The 26,734-nt window shown below is 30.5% G+C and overlaps 1 protein-coding gene across 1 annotated transcript; it reads right to left on the reverse strand.

Moving 5' to 3' along the window:
- Window positions 1-12,603: 12,603 nt before the first annotated feature.
- On the reverse strand, window positions 12,604-18,615 carry LOC149550825 (uncharacterized). Its single transcript, XM_089786390.1, has 9 exons — window positions 18,196-18,615; window positions 15,749-16,673; window positions 15,260-15,342; window positions 15,106-15,114; window positions 14,597-14,685; window positions 14,420-14,493; window positions 14,265-14,315; window positions 14,000-14,076; window positions 12,604-13,804 (listed from the first exon to the last, which is right to left on the reverse strand). The coding sequence occupies exons 1-9, from the start codon at window positions 18,476-18,478 to the stop codon at window positions 12,870-12,872; spliced, it is 2,526 nt and encodes an 841-aa protein (XP_089642516.1). The 5' UTR covers window positions 18,479-18,615; the 3' UTR covers window positions 12,604-12,869.
- Window positions 18,616-26,734: the final 8,119 nt, after the last annotated feature.

Consider the following 26,734-nt stretch of genomic DNA (forward strand, 5'->3'; position numbering starts at 1 on the left):
ACCAAATTTTGATTGGCACTACCGTGGAGGCATTTTTGAAGCAAATTGACCAAGAAAATAGAAGCCTATTGTGCATGTGCAATATTGGAAGCAACGAAATAGGAGAAAAAGAAGTTTGGAATGTTGAGAATGAGAAAATTGTCATGGGTTTTAGTTTTTAGGTTTTTTTAAGAATATGATTGTGCTATGTTTTGAATTTGATTAGCCTAAGGCTCAAGCTATCCAAAGAGTAACACAATTGCGCTATGCTTTGCATATGTTAAAAAAAAGTGACACCTTTTGTACACCACAAATTAGTGCACTTACCCATGTATAAAATAACAAGTAAGACCACCACAAACTATGAAAAAAAACCTCAGTATCAAAAGGATCATCACAAACAATGCTAGTGAAGATAATTCATTGAAACATACTAGCATTGTGATGGAAATTACAAACATGGGAATTTTGATGTTGATTACAAGTAGTAACAATTAATAATAGGTCATTACAAGCCATGAGGAGACACCTTTGCACAAAGCTATGCACCAAAACATGAAAGGAAGATGCAAGCAATTAAGATGACTCATAAATATATAAAAATAAAATTAACTAAGGCGAATCCATAATCATGAAACTTGCATTAAAGGAGAAAACATTGAATATGACCTAAAGAATGCATCAAGACTAACATAATGATATTGTAAAAAACATAAGCACCAAATTTGATCAAGAAATTAGATGCATATCAATAGATAATAGATATATAAAAATTAATACAAAAAATAAAAGAAAATGATAACAAATAGAAATTGAACTTCAAATTATACCTAATACAGAAATATACTATTTATTTATAGACTATTATATTAAAACATTCTTAGTAAAATATCCACAAAACTAAACAAGATGATATAAACATACTGCCTAATAGGAGATTTAGCAAATGGATTAACAATTGATGAGCTAAAGTATGATAAATGTTACAACAATGACCAATGCTAGCTAAACATTATGATTTTATTTTTTGATCGATTAGATTTAAGTTTAAGTTCTATGCTTAATAGGCTTAGTTTTATGATTTTGTCGTACAGTAAATTTCCTTTTGATTATACTGTGATAAATCATAATGGTGTTTGGTTAGCTCAATTGCCTGTGGTTTCGATAAATTTTGTTGAAGGTTTAGGTTGCTTGGTTGATATCTGATGCTTTAGCCTATCACTTGGTTGTAATGGCCTAGGGCAGTGCTATCTTTTTGTATTGGTTCTTTGGGTTTAGGGCACTCTCCCTGCCTTCATTATAAAAAATAATTGATGAGCTAAGGGGACTCTATGATGAATGGTTCATAAGGCACAACACTTGTAGAAGGTTTTGTGAATGAGGTAGCAAGTTAACTTTGATGGAAACTTTGTGATTAAGCGCACTTGAATTAGATCAATATTGGAATGGGTGACCTCCTAAAAAGAACCTAATGCTTTATTGTTGTGAATGCCATATAAATATACATTGAATACTAAGCATTCTTAAAAACTATTTATTACTCATAAAATATATCAATAAATTTAAATAAAATACCACACAATTGAATTGCAATCCCAATATCACATACCACCTAATTTCACCACTACTCATTAAACAAAACCTAAATATACATGGTGTACATTTTTTCTTACAACTTTGGTACCCAATTGTAGGGGTAAAGAGACTTGAATATTCCAAACAAGGTAGGGTATGAGGGGGGCGAGAGATATGCACCCCATAAGGGAAGCATCACCACCGAAACACACTAAATAAACAATATTAATATAAAGAAAAGGAGGACACGGACCAATCATGTTTTTGTCACCTTCGTGGGTCCCGCCCAGGCTTCCAGGAGTTTTGCCAGGCCCTAGATGGACAAATCTTATAATATGTGAAGCGTCCCCTAATTATTATTATATAATAAAGGAGCTGGAATAGTTGACCGTGGAGACAGATTTGACCGACGGTCTGCCACTCACGGGATTGGAACCCGCGACCGCTGCGGCCTTGCACAAGAACTACTATTCTTAATTTAATATAAGATAAAGGAAAATGAGTGTACGGAGCCTTCTCAATATCGACCCAAATTAGCCCAATTTTTAAAGGTTCATTTGGTGGCACTTTAGTTCTCTCTCTAAGAATATGAATAAATGATAATGATTCAAAATTCTTGGAAATTTATTTTATTGATTATGGGAAATACTATTATGAAATCCATTTCAAAAAAGAGTCTTTTTCGGCAACCCTTAAACATTGCACACTAATTGAAAAATTAGACTTGGAAAAATAAGTCAACTTTGACTATTTAACACTTTTAGCCTAGAAATGAAGCCTTAGCGTGTGATGTTTAAGTTGTCCGCCTTCTTTCATCTCAACATACTTGTTTTTTGAATAGTCTAAGAATAGTCTATAACTCTATTTGATTATTTGTTTGTCATAATAGAGTTTGCCCCCAAAAAATAAGTGAATAATTTTTAAATGAAGAAAGGAAACAAAGATAGCGAGAATAGTGTATTAGCAATACATGTTTTATGTATTTGATATACTTGAACTACTAATTATATATTTTATGTATTTAGAATGTAGTTTTCGTATATAACTAAGAACATAACAATTACCTTGTGAAACATTAGTAACAAAAGATAAATCACAAAGTATTAACATCATATAAAAGAACTTCACCTTATTATTCTATGATAATAATTGTATAAAGATTATTAATTTTTAATAGATGTGAATTTCTTTTTATTAGAATAAATGTTTTATATATAATCTGATTCTACTTTTTCATCAAAGAAAAATATTTACAAACTTTTATTCAACTCTTTACAAATTTCCCAACATCTAACAATTTATATCTAAAAAAAGAAAAATTAAAGTGTAAGTAAAAAAGAGAATTTCGCTAATTAAACAAATATATAAGTTGTAGGATCTTTTCATTATAACAGCATACAAGGTCTCTTTCGAACTTGCTATTTCCCACATTCACAATAGAATGGAAAAACAACTTTAATTTTTTGAAATTCAAGAACCTTTTATTATTATTAGTGTACGGTTACTATTATGTTTTACATATAATGCAGCTTTCAACTTTGACTATAATTATAAATCAGTGACCGCGGGAGCGAAAAACTATGATAGAAAGGTGCTTTAGAACAGTCAAATTATTAGGACAAGCATAAGATGTCAGTAAAATAATAAATTGTAGATCAATGCAGTAAAATGATAAATTATTGATCTATGTTACTGTTTTATATGGAAGCATAAGAGTATGGCATGTTATAATAGCTATGTACATATGATTTATGTAGACATTTAAAGAGATTGTGTGATCCATTTTAAAATGAAGTAAAAGGAAGAAAACAGATTCTCTTCTCTTATTAGACTCTCTTCATCATGGAAGATTATACATTGTTGGAATACGAAGTTCAATGATCATATGACTGTTCTTTCTTTTTTTGATTCTTCGTATTCGTAGAACTCTATATAATGACTATATGCAACCTATGTAACTGTGGATGGCTTAAACAATAATATAGTGATTCCCTACTGGTGTGTGGATGTAACCACAGTTATGATGAACCATGATTAATATTGTGTTCTTGTATTCGTCTTCTTTGTTTACCATTTGATCTAGTTTCTTTGCTCATTTCTAATTCTAATATGCATTCTATATTACATAATATTTGGAATATTATTGTTAAATTATTCTTACTTTGTAGATCTTACAAATAGGTTTCACAATCATTAAAGTCAGTTTGTAGTTTGTTGTTACTATGTGATGTTTAAGTCAGTATGCAGTCAAGAGATGAAAAAGGTTATGCGATCAAGGGTATATAATTGACCTCTTTATTGAATGCATGAAAAATTTCAATATTAATCAGATTAAACACTCAATAAACAATCAAAAACCACAATTAAAAATATTCTTTCAATTTGTTTGCCAAATCAGATACAGTACAAAAACAAAATCTACATTCGGATGGAGATTCTCTCTTATTAATTATGATCATCATAAAAGTATATATAGATTTGATTGTGTATACATATTTGAATTTGATATTTAAGATTACAGTGAGTGAACCATCACCAAGATAAAAAGAATCCAAAAAGAAAACAGTTAAAAAATTTATACTAAATAAAATCTAGAAACAAACAATGTTATCTGATAACAAATCTGCTTGCAGTTAATGAAAAACATTCTTAAATAATCTTTGAACATTTTCAGAATCGCTTCTTCTGGTATGAATGTATACCATTTCTAGTGATCTTTCAAAATAACTTATGAAGCCGTCAACTTGGAGATTAATTTAGATAGATTAGGAAAATTGTCGGCGCAAAGGATAAGACGTTGAACTCATGCAGCCGCATACCGTCGGCGCCATTCACGGTCCCAATGATGAGCAGTTGCATGTTCACACGTCCACCAAATATACGTAACTCTAGCAGTACATTCTAACAACAGTAATAACACAAAATATTGGTATTATCTTAGCCTTCTATAGAGAATAAAATGACTGCTAATATTTAATGTCAACAATATTTCCATTTTAATAATGGGCTTCTAAGAATCCCATTTCTACCTTATGAAGATATCTGATTAAGCTCAGTGTGATGGAGACAGTGAAAGTATAGTACAAAATGATAGTGACCAATTGCAATGGCACAAAGAAGACATAAACACGTACATTTTGTGATATATTCTCAAAATGAGAAAAGAAACACATTGGCATCAGAAACGGTGGAAGAAATTTAAAATGAGATTTGTGCTGGGCGCTTGTTGGTTGATTCTTCCCTTGGGAGTCTCACAAAATAAACAATTTTGAAAAGAAGCATTGGATTCTGAAGATGAAGAATAGGTGGAATGCACCCATTTTTCCCGGAGTTTGTGAAATCCTGATCTCTGTCCTCTTCATGGGGTGTTTGACATGGTGCTTTCCTCTTATGTTTGGGAAGCATTGTAGGCCCATTAAAAGTGTGTTTCCCACTACAATAAAATATGCTTTTGACCCATGCTCCTCCTTTGTCTAGCACAGTCCCTACCAACAAGCCCACAACGTTTTACATACATTTCCTCTCTAACTCTCCCATGTCTAAATATTTTGTGTTTTTATAATGCTTGCATAAGATATAGTCATACCAAGGATATATAGAGAGAGACTTGCAATCAGTTCAAAACAGACAATGAGTATGAGAGATTTAATTAAAAACTATTTCATATGTACATATTTTTATGTTATCTGATATCATAAAATAATGAATGTTGTATATATCAGATTTGTTTAAGTTTTAGTGCTTTCTCATCTCAAGATTTTATGGAGAGTTCTTTTATAAACAATTATTATATATTCAAATAATATTTGATATGTTAGTGTTTTCTATCGGAATACATAAATTACTTTAATATAATATAGAATATAAAAATATAAAAATGGGTATATATTTTATAAATTGATTTATCATATATAATTTTTCCTTTCAAATATTTTAAAAATCATGTTTTGATTCATCTAATTCCATAGTTTATAAAGTCTTATGATTTTTTTAATTGTTAGAGATTTATTTCATAGGTTATTTTTTATAATTTCATTTTCAATTCATTTGAATGTGTAAGAATGTTATGTTATTAAGAACACTTTTTATCTTAGTATAAGATATAAACAATTATTTTAAAATAGTTAATCTAATTATGTATGTCAATCTAAATACTAAATATAATTTTGTTTAGTATATTTTAAATTGAATATTATATTGAATTATGTAAATAAAAGATTCTAATATTTGTCTTGTCTATTACTACTACTATCACTTCACATAATTAAGCTCTCTATCAATTCTAATTTTGTAAATCCCATACCTAAATTATCCTTAAAACCCTACAAACATCAATTTTGTGAATTGGAGAGGTGATGTAATTTCAAAAATAATTTTATTGTGTATGTCATGGACTTAGTACACACAATAACATTAGATTGTATGCACATAATTTGTAAGAGACAATCTTTCATTTACTCTAGTCACATTGACTTATAACACAATATCCAACCTATACGAGCCAAATATTTTGTATGTAGAAAATTAAGTGATGTACTTTTATCTCTATCATGATGTCTCAACAATTCAATAAATGCACAATGGAAATATTTTTGAAGTTTTGAGTCTATTGTCGATAAATTTACTACTTTTGACAAGAGTTTAGGAAGAGCAGTTAGTACTGAGTAGACATCAGGAAAGATCCAAAAATTGAACTACCCTTGCTTTAATATTTGGATTAAAAAAAAATTTATTCTCCTCTTATAATGTGTTTTAATATTGTTTAAAGTCTATAGAGACTTTAATCTATTAATATAAACAATATCACAACATCATTGACACCCACATGAGCATAATTTTTTAATGTTATTTATTTTATGTACTTTACCATATACAAACTTGTTATTACATAAGTACTCATGTTTTCTTCCTCAAACTTCTAAAATATATTTAAGAATTATTCCTACTCAACTAAATCTAAATATTGTGTGTTTTTATAATCCTTACATAAGGAAATACTCAAATCAAGGTTTCAAAATATTTCAATTTATATACTTGGAATCAAACCAAAATAATGAGTATGAGGGATTTTCTAAAGAACTAATTCATATTTACACATTTTTATGTTGTCTCATATCATTAATAATATTTATATGAATTTATTTAAGTTTTAGTTAGATCTCAATGTTTTATGAAGATTTTTATAAGCACATAACATTTTTTTAAATAAGGTATTTATATTTCTATTATAAATAATTATTATGTATTAAAATAATATTTTATATATTAGTGTTATTTATGAAAAAATATAGATTATTTTAATATAACATAGTATAAGAATATAAAGCCTACTTATAATTTTTTTATAAAGACATGTAAATGTTTTATAAATTTATTTATCAACTATAATTTTTATGACTTTGATTCGTCTAGTTTAATAAAATTTTCAATCTAATGATTTTATTGTTAGGGTTTTGATTTTATATAATTATAATATTTTCTATTTTTTAAAATTAATTTTAATATGTAAGAATAGTATGTCATTAGATACATTTTTATGTAAATATAAGAAATGTATAATTATTTTAAAATTGTCATTCTTATTATTTATGTCAATTTAAAGTATGTTTTAAATTGACTAATGTATTAAATTATGCAAATATAATATTTTTTTTTCAATTGATTAGTATATATATTATTTCATGTTTTTTTTAAAAATAAAACTACTCTCATTTTTTTATTCAACCAAATTCTCAAAATTCTTCTAGATGCTTGAAATAATTCCAAAACATGATAAACTTGTTATTCATCATCATAACTATTTACTCTTAATGTTTTATTAGAAGTTCAAGAATCAAATTTCTACTATTCATCGTATCATAGAATATTGAATTCATCAGATAAGAGCCTACAACACAATGATAAATTGTGAGCCTCTTATCAAAGAGGTCCTGGATTCAAATCTACTCGTACTTGATAAATAATTTTAAAAAAAAAACACAACACATAATCTTGGCTTCAACCTCTTACTGATTTTATATATATATAGAATTGATCATTATATATTGAATATTAATTATACTATAGAATATTAAATTCATTATATCATCTTTGTTTTATATTTATAAAATTTGAGAATAAAATTTATTCTAATTTTATTTGATGTTTTGGTTTAAAGGTTTTTCTATTGTTGTAAACTATTAGAATAATTTCTTAATGTCCACATATATTATAAAGTAGAATATATATATATATATATATATATATATATATATATATATATATATATATAATAAGTTGAAAAATGCATTTTTTATAGTTTTTATCTAGTACATTTAGTGTATTTAAGATGTTCTACTTCTATATATTTTATTCAAATAGAATTAAATTTCTTGTTATGAAACAAATATGTTTATTATTCTACTTTTTGAAAAAAAAAACATATCTATATTTTACTAATACAAATTATAAGTACAAATTAAATTTTAGAATATTACTTTATATATGTATTTTAAATTTATCTTGATTTGTAATCAAAATTACTTTTATTATTTAGACATTGTAAACAATTCAAATTGTATTATAAATTAAATTTATTTTAATATTAATATTTTCTATCTTTTAATATAAATCATTTTAATATAATATATATTATAAAAGAACATAGCATTTTATATATAAGTTAATTAATCAAGACAAGTGAGATGATTTTTACTCTTTAATATCTAAAATAGTGAAGTGGCATGAGAATGATGATGGCTTCCCTAACACTTGATATAGTATTAAGGTTTAAGTCTTCATGTGTCTATAAGTAGGTTTAACATTTATTTGCAATCAAATATTAAGATTAATTGTTATATAACATATCAATGTAATGTTCTTGTTATTCTTAAGTATCTTGATAAAGAAAATAAATGTGGAAAAATTAGTCAAGGGTTTAAGATAGAGTAAAAACTTGTTCTATAATGTTAAATAAATCAACTCTATTATTTTAAATGTATTCATATGAATTACAATGAGGTATATAATTATTTGTAAATTTGAATTAACACTTTTCTCATTACCATGTCTCCCTAAACTATATCAACTATTATGGTTCTTTTATATTTTGATTCAAAAAGTAGTACAATTTCTAAATAAATGAATAATTTCTAAAAAAAGAAAAGTGTGAATGCAATGACATTTTATCCACAATGTATATACAAATTTATATGGAATATCTTGAAGGAAAATATATGAAATATATAATAACTTATATTAATAGATTATGTATTGATAAGAATTTTTTTGTAAGATCTTCCACATAATATAACTTAGATTCTAATTTATTTTTACACAAAATTGATCATGAAACATATTTTATTACACAATCTTACCAAGTAAAAAATACAAACATGTTATCTATCAAACAAATACAAGACATATTAATCATGTATCACATTTATGTTTCCTTTTTAAAGATAAATAATATATGCATGACAAATAAACTCAATTAAGCATAAATGAATAGAAAATATAAACATTGATTTTAATTTTGAACTATTATATTTGTTCTATTACGATATTTTAAATGAATATTTGAATAATTATAAATAAATTATTTTATATAAATGTAAATGGAAAAATTATGATCACAAAACCTTACCATTTATTTACTAATTTAAACCTTTACATATCTTTAACTTTAATTTACTATTTGGAGCCATCTTAAAAATTGTTATTGAGTCATCTTAAAATCACTATAGATATATTCATATGTTATTTATCAAATTTTAAAGATGATACCCTCATGGTTGATATTCAACATAGTTATCTTGTCTGACAACAAATTATTAGTTTATTTTCATTTGAAATTTTAAAAAATTCTATAGATAAAAATAGGGTCAACTATATCCACCACTATTGGCTCATTGAAAGACTTATTTAAAAAAGCATGTCTATGTTCTATTATAATTTTTAATAATTCTAAAACTAAAAAAAATAATAAGAACTTAAAATTAATAGTATTAAAGAAAGGCTTGGCAAGGTTTGCTATGACTTTTAGAATTTATTTTATAATTACTAACATTGTATAATTATTATTATAGTTAGTAACTTAATATTTGATAAATTAAGAGGGAAAAAATCTTTCTAGTTAAATTAAGAGGTGTAAATTAATTAGATAAATAAAGTGAGTAGCTCAAATGATGAAGGGTGATCTTCTTAATAATACAAATATAGAATAGATATAGAGAGATAACAACACGTTGCAACAATTAAAAAACTAGCTTCCTCTTATCTCCAAAAGTATAAAATTATAAATTTAGAAATATAACATGCAAAGACACACGAGAATTTTCCTTACAATTTCCTATAAGCCAAAACCACCATATGCATCTCTTGAACTATCCTAAACAACCCTATGGGACTTCTTTATATAGGCAATTTTAACTAACCAAGAACATCCTAGAAATTTAAACCCTAAAATTTAAGACTAACCAAACCTAAAACATTTTTATTCATATTTTACTACATTAGAGTAGGCCCCAACAACTTTTAGAATTCAAAAGAAATTTTGAAGGAATTCCATTTTCACCCATTTCAAGTGGTGCAACTTCCAAGGCCATAACTCTTTGTCAATTGCTCTGATTGGCTATTATAAACCCATTTGGGAAGCTCTATGAAGTTCTCTACAATCGTTGACATGTGCAAGCTATAGTCAAATGAGGTTTGGCCCCCTTTTTACAACATCTAAAACCTTTAAAGTTGAGTTCATAGTTTCTATACCTTGCTACCAATTTTAAAAAGTCAATTACTTCAAACATAGGCTTTGATTTCGCAATCAACATTTACTTGCAAACTAATATATTTAAAATGAACCTCCAAGGAAGAAACTAGAACTTTCTGAGCTCAAATGACCAACTTACTAAATATAGTAAGCTTGTAGAAGTAACAACTCTACACTAAGATAGCAAGATTACCCCTACACCTAGGATGCTCGTGCATCATCAAATCTAAAAAATAATATATATTATCTTATAACCAACATGTGCTCAGAATTCCGAAAAATTTGTAATATAATTCTCATATACTTTTTCTCAATTTATGTTTTGATTTGTTATCTAAAATAATAATCAAATACTAAGCTTAGAGAAGTATCAAAGTAGGATTGAGCTATGTATTTTCTCCCCATTAGTTTCAATTTCAACTTTGAGTCTTTGATTAATTTGATGCACATGGTTTGTAGAAGATTGCTTGCATCTCCAAGGTATTAGTCTCATCATAGCTCACCCATTTCTAGCCCCAACTTGGTATTTGTAAGACCAAGTTGGGCATTAGGATAAGTTGCAAGGATACCCCTAGGCTAAATATAATAATAATAATCACAAACTAAGATTAAAAAAAATGATACCATCTTAAAGAGGGTTGTTATACATAATCAATCTCACCATATATAACAATGTAACTTCAATTCAACAATGATAAAGACCATTACTTTGTGAAATATAAATTTGATATTTTTCCTAAATCAATATTATCGACCATGTATAAATAATGGAATTGTGTTTTTTTCCTATTTTGCGTAACCCATCAAGTTTTGGAAGGAAAAACATTTCAAGACCTTTTTAACTTCTAGTATTTGTACAAAATATAGTTACAACATCCAATATATAGCATAAAAATGTGACTATTGATGATTGAAATTTACAAATATCAAGGAAGAATGTTGACATGACACAATAACCAATAGAAAAACTGATAATAATATTTATTTAATTACCACAAAAAATTGAAGTATCCAATTGCATGTAGGATTGTAATAAAAGTGGGTAATGGGGAAGCAATTATTAGGTGGAAAGACTGATGAATCTAATATAGAGTTATTAATTGTTATGTACAAGAATAATATTTTATTTTCTATCTTTGAATAGAATATGATCTTCTAAATGGAAATGTTTAAGGAGTAATCTGCAAATGTGGAAGTGCACCACTAGTTGATATATGTTATAAATGATTTCGATAATTACTTAGGCATACTATTTGAAGATCAAACACCACTTACCATTTCATTTACATTGATACAAAGAGACTACATAATTTATATACTTACAAAATTGACTTGAACATTGACCATAATAAAATTACAAGATATGACATTTGTAACTATATATATCTCATGATCTAAGTTTAACACCTCCATCTACATCTCAATATAATAAAATAAAACAGAAAAATGAAAACGTGAGAACAACATGAACAAAAGTAAAAATATCTTTCTTCATATATATTTTTGAATAGCTAATTTATTATATTAATTGAATAAATACATTTAGAAAAAGTTCTCTAAATAATGCAATTCTCCACATTATTTCTAGATTTCCTATGAAATTCCAAGTTCTTTAAAGTACTTTCCATTTTCTATATTACTTCTCATCCATGTCAGAAAACACCATATAGAGGATTCACTAAATTACGTAAGTTTAACATTTCAAAGTGCATAGTGCAGATTCATTCCACAGGGCTTGAAGTGCATGTAGACCGTCTGGTCGTTTATATTTCACAGGAGATTTAAAAAAACTTTTGTTTAAAGGCCATTCGAAGCGGGTTGCACAATATTGGAATGAGCGCTTAGAAATAGTTGAAGCACTGCATAGCTTAATATAAGTAAAGCAGAGGAATAAGGAAATTAAATACTTTCAATGAGTAAAATTGCAGTGAACCAATGAGAACAAACATTCTTTTATCCCAATGTTGTTTTGAAACTTTGATCCTGATGTTGTTCAAGAAACTTGAGATTTATGACTTTAATTTGATTTAAATGCTCATATGAAACTGGTAAAATACGGAACTGGCAAGCAAAGAAAAACCATTTTCACAAGTTAGTAAGAAGGAAAAATGAAAAAAGAAAAAACAAGTTGGTAATGATTCAAATGAGAGAGCTTGATTTGGAGAATAGAGATTATATGTATAAAGCAAATTAAGAAGAATCGTTGGAATCAATGCCTGTAAGTTAGAATCATTGATTTTACAGCAGTTTAACTAAAATCGTGTTAGTTAGGTCAGATCAGTGATCAGGTTTCTCAACCCAACTTGAGAAAGAAAATGCAGTATAATTAACCCCGATTTACAAAAAGTTACACGAGATGGTGCTGTCCATCTCCCACGTAACAGAAGTGATGAAATAGTCACAAAATTCACTTCAAATTTTCGGCCAAAATGTTAGATAAATTGCAGCTGAAGCCTTCATGAATGAACCAAAGAAGAAGGAGAGATAGAGAGGAGAGGTCTTAATCCCTTTCAGAGATGGGCAAAATGAAGGGTTAAGGTTTCAAGAGCATTGTATTCACAGTTTGGTTTCATGGGTCATTCCATATGCTAAAAATGGGTGCATGGCAAACTGTGATGTTAGGCCTAGGTGCCAAGGCTTGTTGTGTGCCAGCTGGTGCGATCCAGTTGTTATATCCTCCTCCTCCTACTCCTGCTACTCCTACTGCTGTTGCTGAGGCCGCATTTGGGTCATAAGTAGCCTTCACGTTACCTGATGAGGGTTGTTGTTGTTGTTGTTGTTGTTGCGGCAAGTAATACAGACCTCTCGCATAGGGGTCGCCAATCCCATACATACCCATGTTTTCATACGCCTTAAGATTCGCATGCTCATTTTGACCAAAGGGAGGTCTTATAATCTGGTTGTTCTCAGACACCAATGTCACTGCTGCACCAGATTGACTGGTGGGAGCACTGGCCATGACAAGCCCATTGGGTAGCATCTGATTATTACTTGAAATGTTGCTATAAAGTGCTGAAGTGGAGCTTGTGCTGTTATTGTTGGTGTTATCTACAGGAGAGGGGGACTCCAAGCTCATTAGATTGTGCAAAACGGTGGCATTTGCAAAGTGGGGCTGGTAGAACTTTTGGTTGTAAAATGATTGCAATTGTACTTGGAGATCATGCTGACTTTGTGTGCCTTGTTCTTGCTTGCACCATGCCCGGGCTTGTTGGTTTTGGAATGCAGCAATGACGGGCCATTCTTGCTTAGATGCTGCATTATTGTAACTGATTGCTGCATAGGAGCTCAAGGTGCTGTCTTCATCATGGTGGCCACGAGCATCTACACTTAAATCAGATGGCTCAGCTTCCTTTATTCGTTTCACATGCCCTCCAACAGGTAAGGTGCTGCTGGCGAGTATGCTTTTCACATCATATCTGGTCATATCAAAGTTTGTTACTGCATTCAGACCTCTGAACTTGATGGCAGCAATGTCATAAGCTTCTGCTGCCTCTTCTTGTGTACCTATAATTTGTAATGTTGTAAAAATGGTGATCAGATAGATGTAAGATTCATTTAATGACTTTGGGTCCACTGAACAAAACATGACTAGATCTATATTAATATCAATTTGATTTTGAAGGAAAACATGATCAGATATTTATCAGACTGTATTATATGTGGTAGTTATGGAGAGTAGTCAGGACTTCAATGACATACTGAACGTGCCCAAGTAGAGGTCTTTGTTTCCTGCAACTCTTCCAATTCTCGCCTGCCACCTTCCATGTTGATGATGCCTACAATGCAACCAAGCACTAGTATAAGAAGATTTTTAAGGGAGAAGATTGCATATTTGAAATAATCTAATTTCCTGATTTTCCAAGAATGTGTTTTTGGGATGACTTGCACACAGGTAAATAAGTGCCTTCTAATGCCAAACTAGTCAACTATTCCAAAAAAAATTCATATTGAATATAGAGTATACCTTGTAACTCCTCGATACATAGATGCACCTCTAGAGAAGCCGCTGCTCTTTCTGCAATAAGAAAACAGAAAGATTTTCTAAGGGATCCACATGACTTTGAAATGGGGTTTTACTCACAAACTTTTATCAGTACAAAACATGGGCAGCGTGCCTACCTTCTCAGAGATGCAACATATTCTTGCCTCGTCATGTGTTTCATTTCTTCTAGCTCCTTTTCATAATTGCTTATCTGCAAGATGCATTGAAATCCATCCATTGTCTATAAATCAGACTCTAGAGTGTAATCCAACTGGATATCAAGTGCATGATATGATGATATAATTATATCTTACAGGAAAATTGGTGGTGGTAGTGGGACCCCAATACTTGAGAGCAGCAAGATCATATGCTCGAGCTGCCTTCTCTTCCTTATCATACCCACCTACATCATCATGAGCCTAATTTTATCAGTTACATAGACCACAAACCAAAGAAAATACATTGAAAAAACAATTGCACATTGCACAGCAGTTGTACAAAACTCCAACTCAAACATATCGACTCTAATTCTGTTATAGATCAATTCACCCACTGATTATTCACTTGTTCAAAACAATCTCTAGTATGCGAGGGAAGGAATATGATGAGTTCTAGGCCCTACTTTTTTGAATATTTGTAAAACTGGGTCATTTGTTGAATGAATATGCTAAGCATGAAAGAGTGGTGTGTAGTTGCACTTAGCAGGCCATTGTGAAATGAAAGTATAAAAGATTTGAGATAGGAGAGTATAAATATTTTCTTCATCGGAGCAAACAAAATTTCAGAAGAGATAGCGAATGATCTTTGCTTTTTCAATACTTACCCAAATAGACTGAAAAGTACCGATCGAAGCCATCCACAGTAAAGACACACACAAATACATTAGATCAGTATACTGTCGTGGAATATGGATTGAAAACAAGCAATACATATCAAGAATTCAACATGGGGCAAACGAATGTGTATATATATCTTACCTTGTCTACCTTTACGCGTTTGGCCTTCTCGTCTGCAACTGTTGTCCCACAAGTGAGCCTCGTATCGTCCAGTCCACCTATGCCTGATCATAGCAAAACCAACTCTACCTGTTAATTAAAAACTAAATAACATGGTATATTAATGCTTTTGTTAGTGAATTCGATTGTGCCAACGTCAAATCACATTCCATGATTCACCATCAAGATGCAAGATGCAAAAGAGTTGAAAATTGCAGTGCAGCTCAAAACATTGATATTATAAAATTTCACACAATCAAATTCAGAAACAAAAAAACAAAAATATTATTTCTATAAATTGTGAAAATCTGATAGCTTTGACATGATGTATGTTCCAGATCAAATTGAAAAGATTTTACATACTAACTATCTAGCATGTTAGAAGATCCACACTAGCTAAACAGCATGTCAGGAGATCCCCCACTAAAGACCAAGTAAGTACCTGGTGACACCACGATAGATAGAAAGTACCTGGTGACACCACGATAGATAGAAGTACGCTGGCCAAAAGTGTCGATGGATTTTCTGTTAGCAGGCTCTAAAGAAGTGGGTTTTTCTGAAAGCACCAAAGCTCGCTTCTTGCTCTCAGAACTATCAAGAACAGCATCATCTGATGAAGGGAGAGGAACAATGGCCATGGAAGTGGTCGACTGAGAAGTGGGGCTCATCGACAGTGACAAAGACTGCAGTGCATTGAAACCCTCTTTACCCTCGCCCGCTGTGGTGGTGGCGCCACCAGCCCCAAAACCAGACATCTTCATCTTACTCTCAGCCGAGCAAGGCTGATTCGTCAACCAGGTCTTGATCATAGAGAGCCCATTAATACCACTACTGTTATTAGTATTACTGCTGCTGTTTGTGTGGAGAACAGATGCCTGTGGAAGCTGGAGGCTGCAGTCAGGAAAGACATGATGATGGTAATTGGTGGAGGTGGGCACATAGTCGCCGCTGCCGCCGAGGGCACCAAGCGGCGGCGGCTCATCTTCCTCACTCTTGTTTAATTTGTGGGTTGAAGAGTCATTGTGAAAAGTCATGTTGGAATGGGGCTTACTGTCATCAGTTGCCGACAGTTCCGAATCTGCCATGTCAAAGTTGCCGAAGAGGCGGCCTGAATCCGCAAGCATCATCTTCATCCCCTCGCCCACATTAAACGACTGTGTGGCAGCGCCGTACATATTTTCCATTGAAGTCTGCCTTGTTTCATTCCTGCTCTCAGAGTACTGCTGATCTCCACCCAGAGATGCACCGCCCAGAAAATCCTCCAGTTTTGGGCCTTCATGATGATTGCTGTGATGGTGATGTTCGTTGCGGCCGCCGACCAGCATGGAAAGATCAGCATTGATCAAATGCTGTGACTGCAATTCCGATCCAGCTACCATGCTCCTCGTCTGCCATTCTGCCAAAATAAACCCTAGATCAGCCATTTCATAAAATCAGATAAGATACTACCCGAAAAAAACCAACCTTACTTTCTACTTCTATATACCCATCTTGCCATATATTAAAGTGCTCTCATAGAAGCTTCGCTATCGAATCTGGACACAATACATATCCTATGGACTTCACCATGCATTGTCCGAGAGTCCTACCCTGACCCAGTACGGCAAAAAAGTCCCTTCCTCTCATTATTTCATGGGCATACTGGAAACATGTTACATACCGACTAGAAAAAGGGAATTCCAACTCAAAATGGAATCTTGTCTACGTACTAGACTTCAGTACAAGTTGTTGCTTATGCCTAAAGCGAATGAGATAAACAAAATCCACATTGCTACTGTCGGTGCACAGACAGAGAACAATTTCGTCGACAGTACAAGTCTCTCGCATGTATCTTGGCTACGTCATATTAAACCTACGTGAGCTTCACCTCCTTGCAAAACCATTCAGTCCTGCATGCAAAATCCATGCAAAAGATGGATTTAAGACCTAAATATCTAGGTAGTCCTATTTGTTTCAAACAGTTCAAAATGTTAGTTTTACACATATGATCAAACCACATAATTTTAATCCAAAGTCTGCTATACTTTCACTTCACCTTATCATGCTTTCATTCTCTGATAATAGTTTTACACTTACTCTAATGATAATTTTACAATAGTTCTGATTTATTGCATCTGCTACATGCTCTCACTTCATCTTTATCATGCCTTCATTACTGATCATAGTTCTACACTTCCCCTAATGATAGTTTTGCAACACTTCTGGTTTATACTCTCACTTCATCTTTATCACGATTTTATTACTGATAATAGTTCTACACTGGCCCAAATGATAGTTTTACAGCACTTCTGATCTATTGTATGTGATAATATCTGAACACACTACATAGTTTTAACCCCGATTCTTCTATATACTCTCACTTTACCTTTATCAATCTCTCATAGTAGTTTCACACTTCCTTTGATCATAGTTTTACAACACTTTTGTGTGTGAATCTTCTGGTCATCAATATTCCAAATCATACTACATAATCCTTTCTAATCTTGATTCACTTTTCTCATCATCGATATTTATAATCATACTACACAGTTCATCCTAATCTTGAATCTCTTGTACTCTCATTTCACTTACCTGATCATCAACATCTTAGAATCATACTACACAATCCTAATCTTCATCAACATCTTAATCATAATACACAATCCTAATCTTGAATCTTTTGTACTGTCATTTCACTTCAACATTTCGAATCATACAACACAATCCTAGCCTTCAATCTTTATACTCTCCTATCTCGAGACTCTCATTTCACTTCCACCAAGTTTTCATTCCCTGGTAATAGATCTTTCATTTCGCTTCTACCATGCTTTCACTCCCTGGTAATAAATCCTTGATTCAAAACATTAGAAATATAAAAAAAACACAATCAAACCTAGAAAAACGAAAACAAGAAGTGGGTAATCCAAAAAGACCATTACCTTGAGGTTGTGAGCGGTCTAGGATGAAGAGGGAGCCATCAGATCGAAGCGTGGTGATTTCAGGGCTCTCAACATTATGAGAAGAAGAAACAACTTCATAGCAGCTATCTCTGGCAAAGGCCATGGCAGCGTTATGATTATGATTATTATTACTGTGCACCATACTCATACTCATGCTATTGCTATTGCTAGAAGCTGATTGAGATTGAGTGGACTCCTGCAAATCCACCGACAGATTAGGTGAGAGAGAAAACCCTAACCAGCAATTATTCACACCTCCCATCTCTCCACTCAACACAACTCAACAAAACTTCCTCACCACTGAAAACCCATCAAAAATCCAAGCTTGAAATCCTCCATTTCTGTACTATGAAGCGGCCATTGAAGGCCAAGGGAAGAAATGAAGAAGTAGAACGTTAAGGTAATCGAAGACAAAAGAGAGAACCGCGGGTCAAAAGCATCTTGTTCGATGATAATATTGTATTGGGAAGCAAAAACATATTAATGGGCCTACATTTACAATCGCCCCCCTGACAAAGTTGTAAACTCCCGTCTGCCACTCTCACATTATATGGAAGAAAAGAGACGGAAAAACGTCCTTTCAAACACAATGGACAGCATTTCATAAACTCAGGAAGATTGGAGAGAAAAAAGGGGTATCCTGCAAAATGCAAACCAATCCAAACCCACCACCCACCATTCACCTATTCTTACTTTCCCTTGGACAAAATTTTATATAAAGTTTTAAAAAGATTTGTATTCCCAAGAACTCTTCTCGTCGTGTATCCATTTCCACCGCATGCAAGCCGCCACAAATACGTGAGCACCATTACCATGAATGCCATATCATTAGCATTAACATGTCATACCCACATTTAATGCTCTCAGATTTTCACCATTCATATCAATATACTTTTCTTTTTCTTTGGAATTGATTATGTAACATTTGTTTAACTTCATTGTTTTGAATCACATTACACTATCTATTATCAAGATATAGGAGAGAGAGTGCCGAAGAAGATGATGGATGGCACTATATGATCCATCGTCAAGATGCAAGAGAGCAAAAGAAACAAGAGGATGGATCTTCGATCATTTACTTTCATGCATCATGATGATAGATCATGGTACGTAATCTGAAATATTGATGTACATAATATCATTGTCTCAAATCACAGTACACTATCTATTTTTAAGATGTGAGAGAACAAGTGAAAGAAGATAATCAATGGTCAAACTTCTTCCCTTTGCTCTCTTACATCATGATAATAGATGTACCATAGTTCAAAACATTACACAATCAAATAATGTATATTATTATAATTGAGACTCGTTACCCTGATTTCATGATGATGGATCTTCTTTCCTTTGCTCTAGTGCATCATCATGATGGATCTTGATAGGTAATCGGAAATATTGATACAGATAGCATCATCATTTCGAATCACACTATACGAACTATCTTCAAGATGCAAGAGAGAAATTGAAAGAAGATCAAAGTAGTAAGTTTTCACAATCCACAAGAATTTCTATCTGCTTTTGGAATTGATTGTGTAAGAATTTTTCTTATAAACTTTTCGGCTCACACTTTGTGATGCATCATTATTAAATCTCTTTTTGCTTTCTCTCTTTCATTCTGATAATAGATCACAGAGTGTGATCCGAAACGTTGATGAGAAAATTCTTACACAATCAATTCCAGAAACAAGAAGTGAAGAAAATCATAAGTCGTAGATCTTCTTTCCTTTACTCTCGAACATCATGATAATGAGATTTGAAACATTAATACTAAAAAATACATAATAAAAAATACATAATCAAATTGAATGTATATTATTATAATTGAAAGGATTGTCTCTTTTTCTTTCTCCTTCACTCGTTATCGTGATTTCATGATAAAAACGTGTACGTGTTTGTCCACGAGGGGTGATACTCATCTCGTTTGCACGCAACATTTCATTTTTATAACAATGTAATAATGAAGAACTCAGCAAAGCGTGTGCAACTTCATTTTTAATGCTTTGGCACGCCCTCTATTATTTGTCGCCTGTGCGGCCAAGCATAGAGACTGTCTATGTCTATTATTCTAAACGACATTATTAATGATAATAATAATGAAAGTTTACTATATGTTGTTGGGTTGAGGAACAGGAGAAGCCATTGACAGTGTTTTTGCATATTTTTGTTACCTCTTTTTCCATTCCATACACGTGTTTTGTTGCCATCACAACCCATGTTTAGAGAGTAAAATGGATATTGTTCTAAATCTATGCATGGCTTACTATATTGGATTATCAATTTGTTGTTCTTGTCAGAGTCTCCTTGACCCATTTCACCTCTTTTTATAATGATTTTTATTAAGGAAACACAAGTGAAAGCATATGGAAATGATAACTGGACCAACCTATGATAGGGGAAGGGTCCAATCTAGTCAAAAGAGAGAAGATAATGATTTAGAAGCGTAAGGAATTCAAAGGGTCATCCATAATTCATGAACATCGTCCAAACAAGCTATGAAATTGGACCCCCCACTATTCTACATAAAGTTGATAGGAAAATCTCCCCATGATTACTTGCCCCCTACCTACTATGTATTCAAGATGCAAAGTATTTTGCTCATACAATTGGGTGGTTTGACTATTATACAACAAAATGCTTTCTTAAAATGGCTTTTGGTGGAAAATTTTGGAACTTTAAAATAAATATTTTAAGTCATTTTTAAAAATTTGTTATTATTATTTTTACTTTTTAAGATTTTGTAAAGAATTTATATTAATATTTTTTATGATTTTTGAATAGGTCTCATGTTCTTATTGATACAAGTAATAATGTTAAAATTGGAAGATGAAAGATAAATTAGATTTTTTGGAACAATTAAAAGTATTAAAAAGAAAATAAAATAACATGTAAAAATGTAATTTCTTAATTTCACTTTTCTTTTAATATTCATATAGATATTATCTAAAATGTTGGTGTAAGATTATCTAAAGAGAAAATTTAGTGTGGAATAAACACTCAAACTTTATTTCATAAAAAATCTAAAATAAATTGAGAAAAATGAGGTTGTCTACTTGTGCATATTGAAATGTAAATCTATTCTAAACTTATTAAGATTCCAACCACGGGACTAAAATGCACAAGAAAATCGATAATGCCAATATAACTCTAAATCAAATGCATGTAAATGAAACAAATGTAGTATACCTTTACACACATGATAAGCTTGACTCCATTATTCTCTCGTTGCTTAAGATCCCGCAGATAATAGAATTTGCTTAGTACATTAAGCAATAGACAAGATGGCATAAAGAGTTAAGTGTTGTTGATTGGTAATGCAAGAATGAAGCAAGTACGATAACAAGAGAGAAATGATGGATAAATGGGCCCTATGAATTTCTAAGGAAGTACTCTATATGCATATAAGATTTGCAAAAATGAGAGTAAAGACCTCTTTTGTAGAAATCTCCTAGAGAAATAAAGGCTTAGATTAAGAAGTTAAAATATGAATGTCCATGGTTAAGAGGTGATAGAAGAGTAATTAAGATTAAAATGTTAAACAAATAAATGGATAACATTAAAAGGTCATTTGAATTTTTACAGGCATCTATGTTCGATCAATCTATACATGTAGAAGGGTCAGGGGGAAGTGGGACACTTGTTACATGACTATGGATTTATATTATGTTCTATATGAACAAAATGAAAGGATGTGATTTTACAAAAGAGGATAATAAATTGGTTAAACAAATAAGGATAATTATTTAAATTAGTAACTCAAAAAGGTGGGATTACACTAAAATTGAATAAACAATAAATAATATTCAACTGTAAGAAAGAAAAGGTTAATGAATTCATTAAAATATTATTTATCTAATTAATATAAGAATAATGATAAAATAGCTAAATAAATAAAAAATTTAAAACATACAAAACACAGTGTTCGACAAAAGTCATTGTTTACTTGATATATTATTAAAATATACTGACTGGTAAGGAGAAAAGAGAGATTAAAACTTTATAATCCTAGAAAAAATTATAGTAGAATAATCCTCAAAGAAATAATGTGGAAAGTCCCCATCTCAAATTATAGACTTAAGGACTAAAATACCACACAAAGGACATGTTAGTAGTGTGTTTCATACTAGTTGAGTTGTGACTAACATGATTATATTCTATGGGTCTTGTAGGTTATATTTTATAGTTCTCAGTTTCTTGTTTGGACTATTTTGACCCCTAGTTGAGTTGTGACCAACATGATTATATTCTATGGGTCTTGTAGGTAATGTTTTGCGGTTCTTGGTTCCTCATTTTGACTACTTTGACCCCCTAGTGAGTTTTAGATATAGAATCTTGTTTAACTTGCATTGTGTCTTTTTTTAATGATTAAATATATTTGAACCCCATTAAAGATAGAAAATAATAATTAAAATATCCATAAATATTATATTTAACATTAAAATACTTTTAGTAAATAATATAATATTATAATGAAATATGATACAAATATATATAATACATGTACTTCACAAAATATTATTTAAAAAGAGCTACCAAGAGTAGAATTTAACCTCTTTAAAATTGATGTGTATAGTGTTTACAAGATATATCTAAACATTCTCTAACTAAAGCACAAAAATGACTCTAATATAGAATTGGCTAATTTGAGATAAGATTTTTATCTTCAAAACTAAAGCAATTTTATGATGGTTCTTATCCACAAAAATGCCACCAAAAGCTTGCATCCTTGAAATATCTAATTTTTAAATTTCTAATTTGAAGTAACAATCATGGAAGATAAATGAGTGATGTGGGCCTTGAATTCCCTTTAAGGGAACATTAGTATAGGCCCTCTCTTTATTTTAATCTACTTTTTCCTCCCAAATTTTATAATCTAAAATAGTTGTAAAATTACATACAAATGACCTTGAAAATTATATTTTAATATAGTGTTAAAAGCTCTTATTTATAATCATATTTAATCTTTCTTATTTAAAAAATTAAGTTATTAGACCCAACTTCAAATACTATGAATTCTTTTCATTTTGACAAGGGGATGTGATAGTTTTTTTTTTTTTTTTTAAAGTTTTTCCCTAAGGATTTTGAAAACTCAAATGTGCATATATCTATGTGTCAATATGATGAATCATATTGTAATGTCCATAGAACCTAAATCCTATTTTTATTAAATAAAATAATTCATGCTTACTATGGGATTTACACAAGCCTAGATGATCAAGTATTTTCATGCTAAAATTGTGGATTCTATCTTAATATTTGTAGAGTATGAATCTTGTTCCTATCAAGCAAAGACACTCTAGCCAAAAAAGACTACACAACTTTAGACATAAGAAATTATCAAGTTATGATAATACATGTCACCTTTTGTAAGAAGGTTCTTCCAATGAACTAGGAGCTTCATGATACTTCTCTCTTCGACTAATTTTCTTCAATGTTGATGATAACAAGAAGATCATATTATCCCCATCTTATTGAAGATGATCATTAATTGGTCTCAATGTGTCTTGGTGAGTTCTACTACATAACTAGCGACCAATATCATTGCCCTAGTATCTACAAGACCACATCAATAAAAATAGAGTATTGTATCCATATGGTATTGTATATATGGATATACACTTGTATAAATATTCAACAATAAAAGTGTTAGCTTTTCAAATTCTCATTAATCTATATGATTTTTCTTTTTTCTTTTTACCAATTATTAAAAGGGTGGTTAATTGTGTCAAAATCAAATCTATAACCTATTAATTATTTAGTAGGTTTAGCAATGAAACACTAAATAATACACTATTCCTATAACTCATAATATTCTTAAGCATGTTGTGCAACATAATTACATTTTCCCAAAAAAATTCTTGTCTCCTTAAGTGAAAATGATAATTAAGTGTCCATAGTTAGTTAGCCTATTCACAACAATAATAATGCAAATTTAAGGACACTCATGATTGTTGTAATATGGAGCCTAATTAGACTTGGAGGTTTATTCGACGTGATTTCCCACTAGATTATTTCTACAAGGGTTTAGGGGCAGTGCCCCAAAGATGAGGTCAAGGGGAAACACCCTAGGTGCACTCCCTATCGTAGTATAGGTGGGCTCGAGGGACAACGCCTTCATGGGGGTTTTTGGGGGTAGTGCCCTTGAAGCCAAAAATGCCCTTATATTATAAAAGGTGTTGGCTATACTATTTTTCTGTTATTCTAGCCCTAATTTTGTAAGCAGAAAAATTTTGTATAAAAAGGCTTAGGGTTAGGGATTTCATTATGAATGGTGATATTGTAGCTTCTTGCTACGATATTGAGCTATAAGGGATTACAGATTGTAATAAGGTTGTAATCACTAGAAAATAATAATAATGGACATGTTGTTGGTGGACATAGCCCAAGGTTTGGGTGAACCATGTTAAATCTTGGTGTCTTGTGTTCTCTTTTATGCGATCTAGTATTTTTTGGTATTGGTTATATTTGCATGTAACTATTATTTTTGTCTAAGGTTAATCCTAACAATGATGAGATCTATGATTTTATTTTCCCAATTTCAACCAAGAGTGGTAAATAATGTAACAAACTCTCAAGGTGTTTGATTTAAATTTATTAAATACATAGTTATATTAATTATTGATGATCTCTTTATTCTCTTACAAGGATGAGGGGTTCCCTATGAACATACCATAGTTTTGATGTGTTCTTCTCTTATCACTATGAATAGAAGATCTTGAAATCTCCAAATGAATACAATTATTAATATTTAAAATTCTTACAAACATTTAAATTATGCTATAAGCTAAATCAATCATTAAATAGTGTAAATAAGATTATTTGTCTGTTCTAATGAAGTTGGAGTAGTTATAAATCATATCTCTACCTCATGTATATAATAACTTATTCAGATCTCTTATTATTGGTAGTCTTGTTCTAGATTACTAATAACCTTCATCTGTACCCTAAACAAGCCCCCCACCCCCAACTCGGAAGAAAAAAGAAAAAAAAATTCTACAATGATATATATATATATATATATATATATATATATATATATATATATATATATATATATATATATATATATATATATATATATATATATATATATATATATATATATATATATATATAATATTGAAAAGTCTCTATAATAACTATTAATAACATTGATGTGGGGGCATATCTATTGATTGATCGCTCCAATGAATGGAATCTCTAAACATTAAACAATGTATTGTACCAATCCAAATAGACCAAATATATCTATGTAGACTAGTCCTACAGATCTACTTTGTGTACTTATTATTCTTATATTTTGAGTTAAACCTATCAAGATGTATTTTTCCACTTCTAGCTGAATTGAGGTTGCATGTCATGATTTTTAGAGTAGTGGAGTTTCATACCCAGCTTTAGGTTACTTCACCTTTGAGCTACATGAGAATTGTGTGTCATTTTTCTATATATGGAAAAATTATTGTTAGATAATCTACTCCATTATTTTGTTCATCTCTTTTCATATTTATTTTTATGATTCAATTTTTAGCACTAGTGGGCCAAATAGCATTTCTATGTTATGATAAGCTCTAGGATCTAGTTCATGATATTAGAGTTATATTATAAATTGATTTATGGTATAAGAAATTACATAGTTTTTGTATAAGGGTAAATGCAAGAAGTTGAGAACCAAAATCACAGAAGTCCTTGAGGAAAAACATATTGCTAGAAAAAAATAAGTACCCATATTTTAAAAATAGGTACCTGGTTTAGGCTTGGGTGTTTTATCCTAAATTCAACAAATGCTAAAATGGGTACCCACTATTTTTAAAATGGGTACATATTTCGAAATGAGTGCATGTTTCCACAAATTGGAAAGTTAATTTTTGCTGCCTAAAAACTCATATTTACCCACTTTTAGAAACAATTACTTGTTTTGAATATGTACCCATTTCTTTAAATTTGAATTTCACAAGCCATTGATTACATTAGCTTTTGGCCTAGGACAGGCTTGGTAGGACTAAGCCTATTCTTGTGTCAACAAAAATTTGGGTAAGGCACACGAACATGAAATTTATCCATTGGCATAACTTTTTTTAGGACTTTTTGAATGAATTTAATGACTAAAAAATTCAATATAGTACTCTTTGTCTAGATTCTAAAAGTAAATCATGTAGTGATATGATTTATTTTAGTATTTTTACAATATTTATTAAGCTAAAGTGGTACCTAAATTTTAATTTAAAAATTTATTTTTACATTTTTTGATAAATGAATTATATGTCATCAATCTAAATAGAATGCACTTCAATAAAAAAATAAAAAAAATAAAAAAATTTAAAGGTGAAATTTTCATCAAATTATGGTGATCATAGTACATCAAAGGTTCTCAAAATACATTTTATGGTCAAATAAAACTTAATAAAAAAACATTTGATAAAAAAATAAGAAAAATATTCTCATCAATCTTTGTGTGTTGTGTACCTTTCCCCAAAAGGAATCACGCAGATTCATTTTTACGCTCCAAAAAAGTGTGGTTGTA

This window comes from Cupressus sempervirens, chromosome 6, assembly GCF_028749045.1.
Source record: "Cupressus sempervirens isolate cs-2001-9-10 chromosome 6, ASM2874904v1, whole genome shotgun sequence".
Taxonomy (NCBI): domain Eukaryota; kingdom Viridiplantae; phylum Streptophyta; class Pinopsida; order Cupressales; family Cupressaceae; genus Cupressus; species Cupressus sempervirens.

Excerpts from the sequence above, each read along its gene's own strand:
- LOC149550825 (XM_089786390.1), bottom strand. The coding sequence starts at position 18,478 with ATGGGAGGTGTGAATAATTGCTGGTTAGGGTTTTCTCTCTCACCTAAT. Across the intron at positions 14,077-14,264 it reads ATGTATCGAGGAGTTACAAG|GCATCATCAACATGGAAGGT; the intron begins GTATACTCTATA and ends GTTGCATTGTAG. Across the intron at positions 13,805-13,999 it reads CCTCTACTTGGGCACGTTCA|GTACACAAGAAGAGGCAGCA; the intron begins GTATGTCATTGA and ends TACAAATTATAG.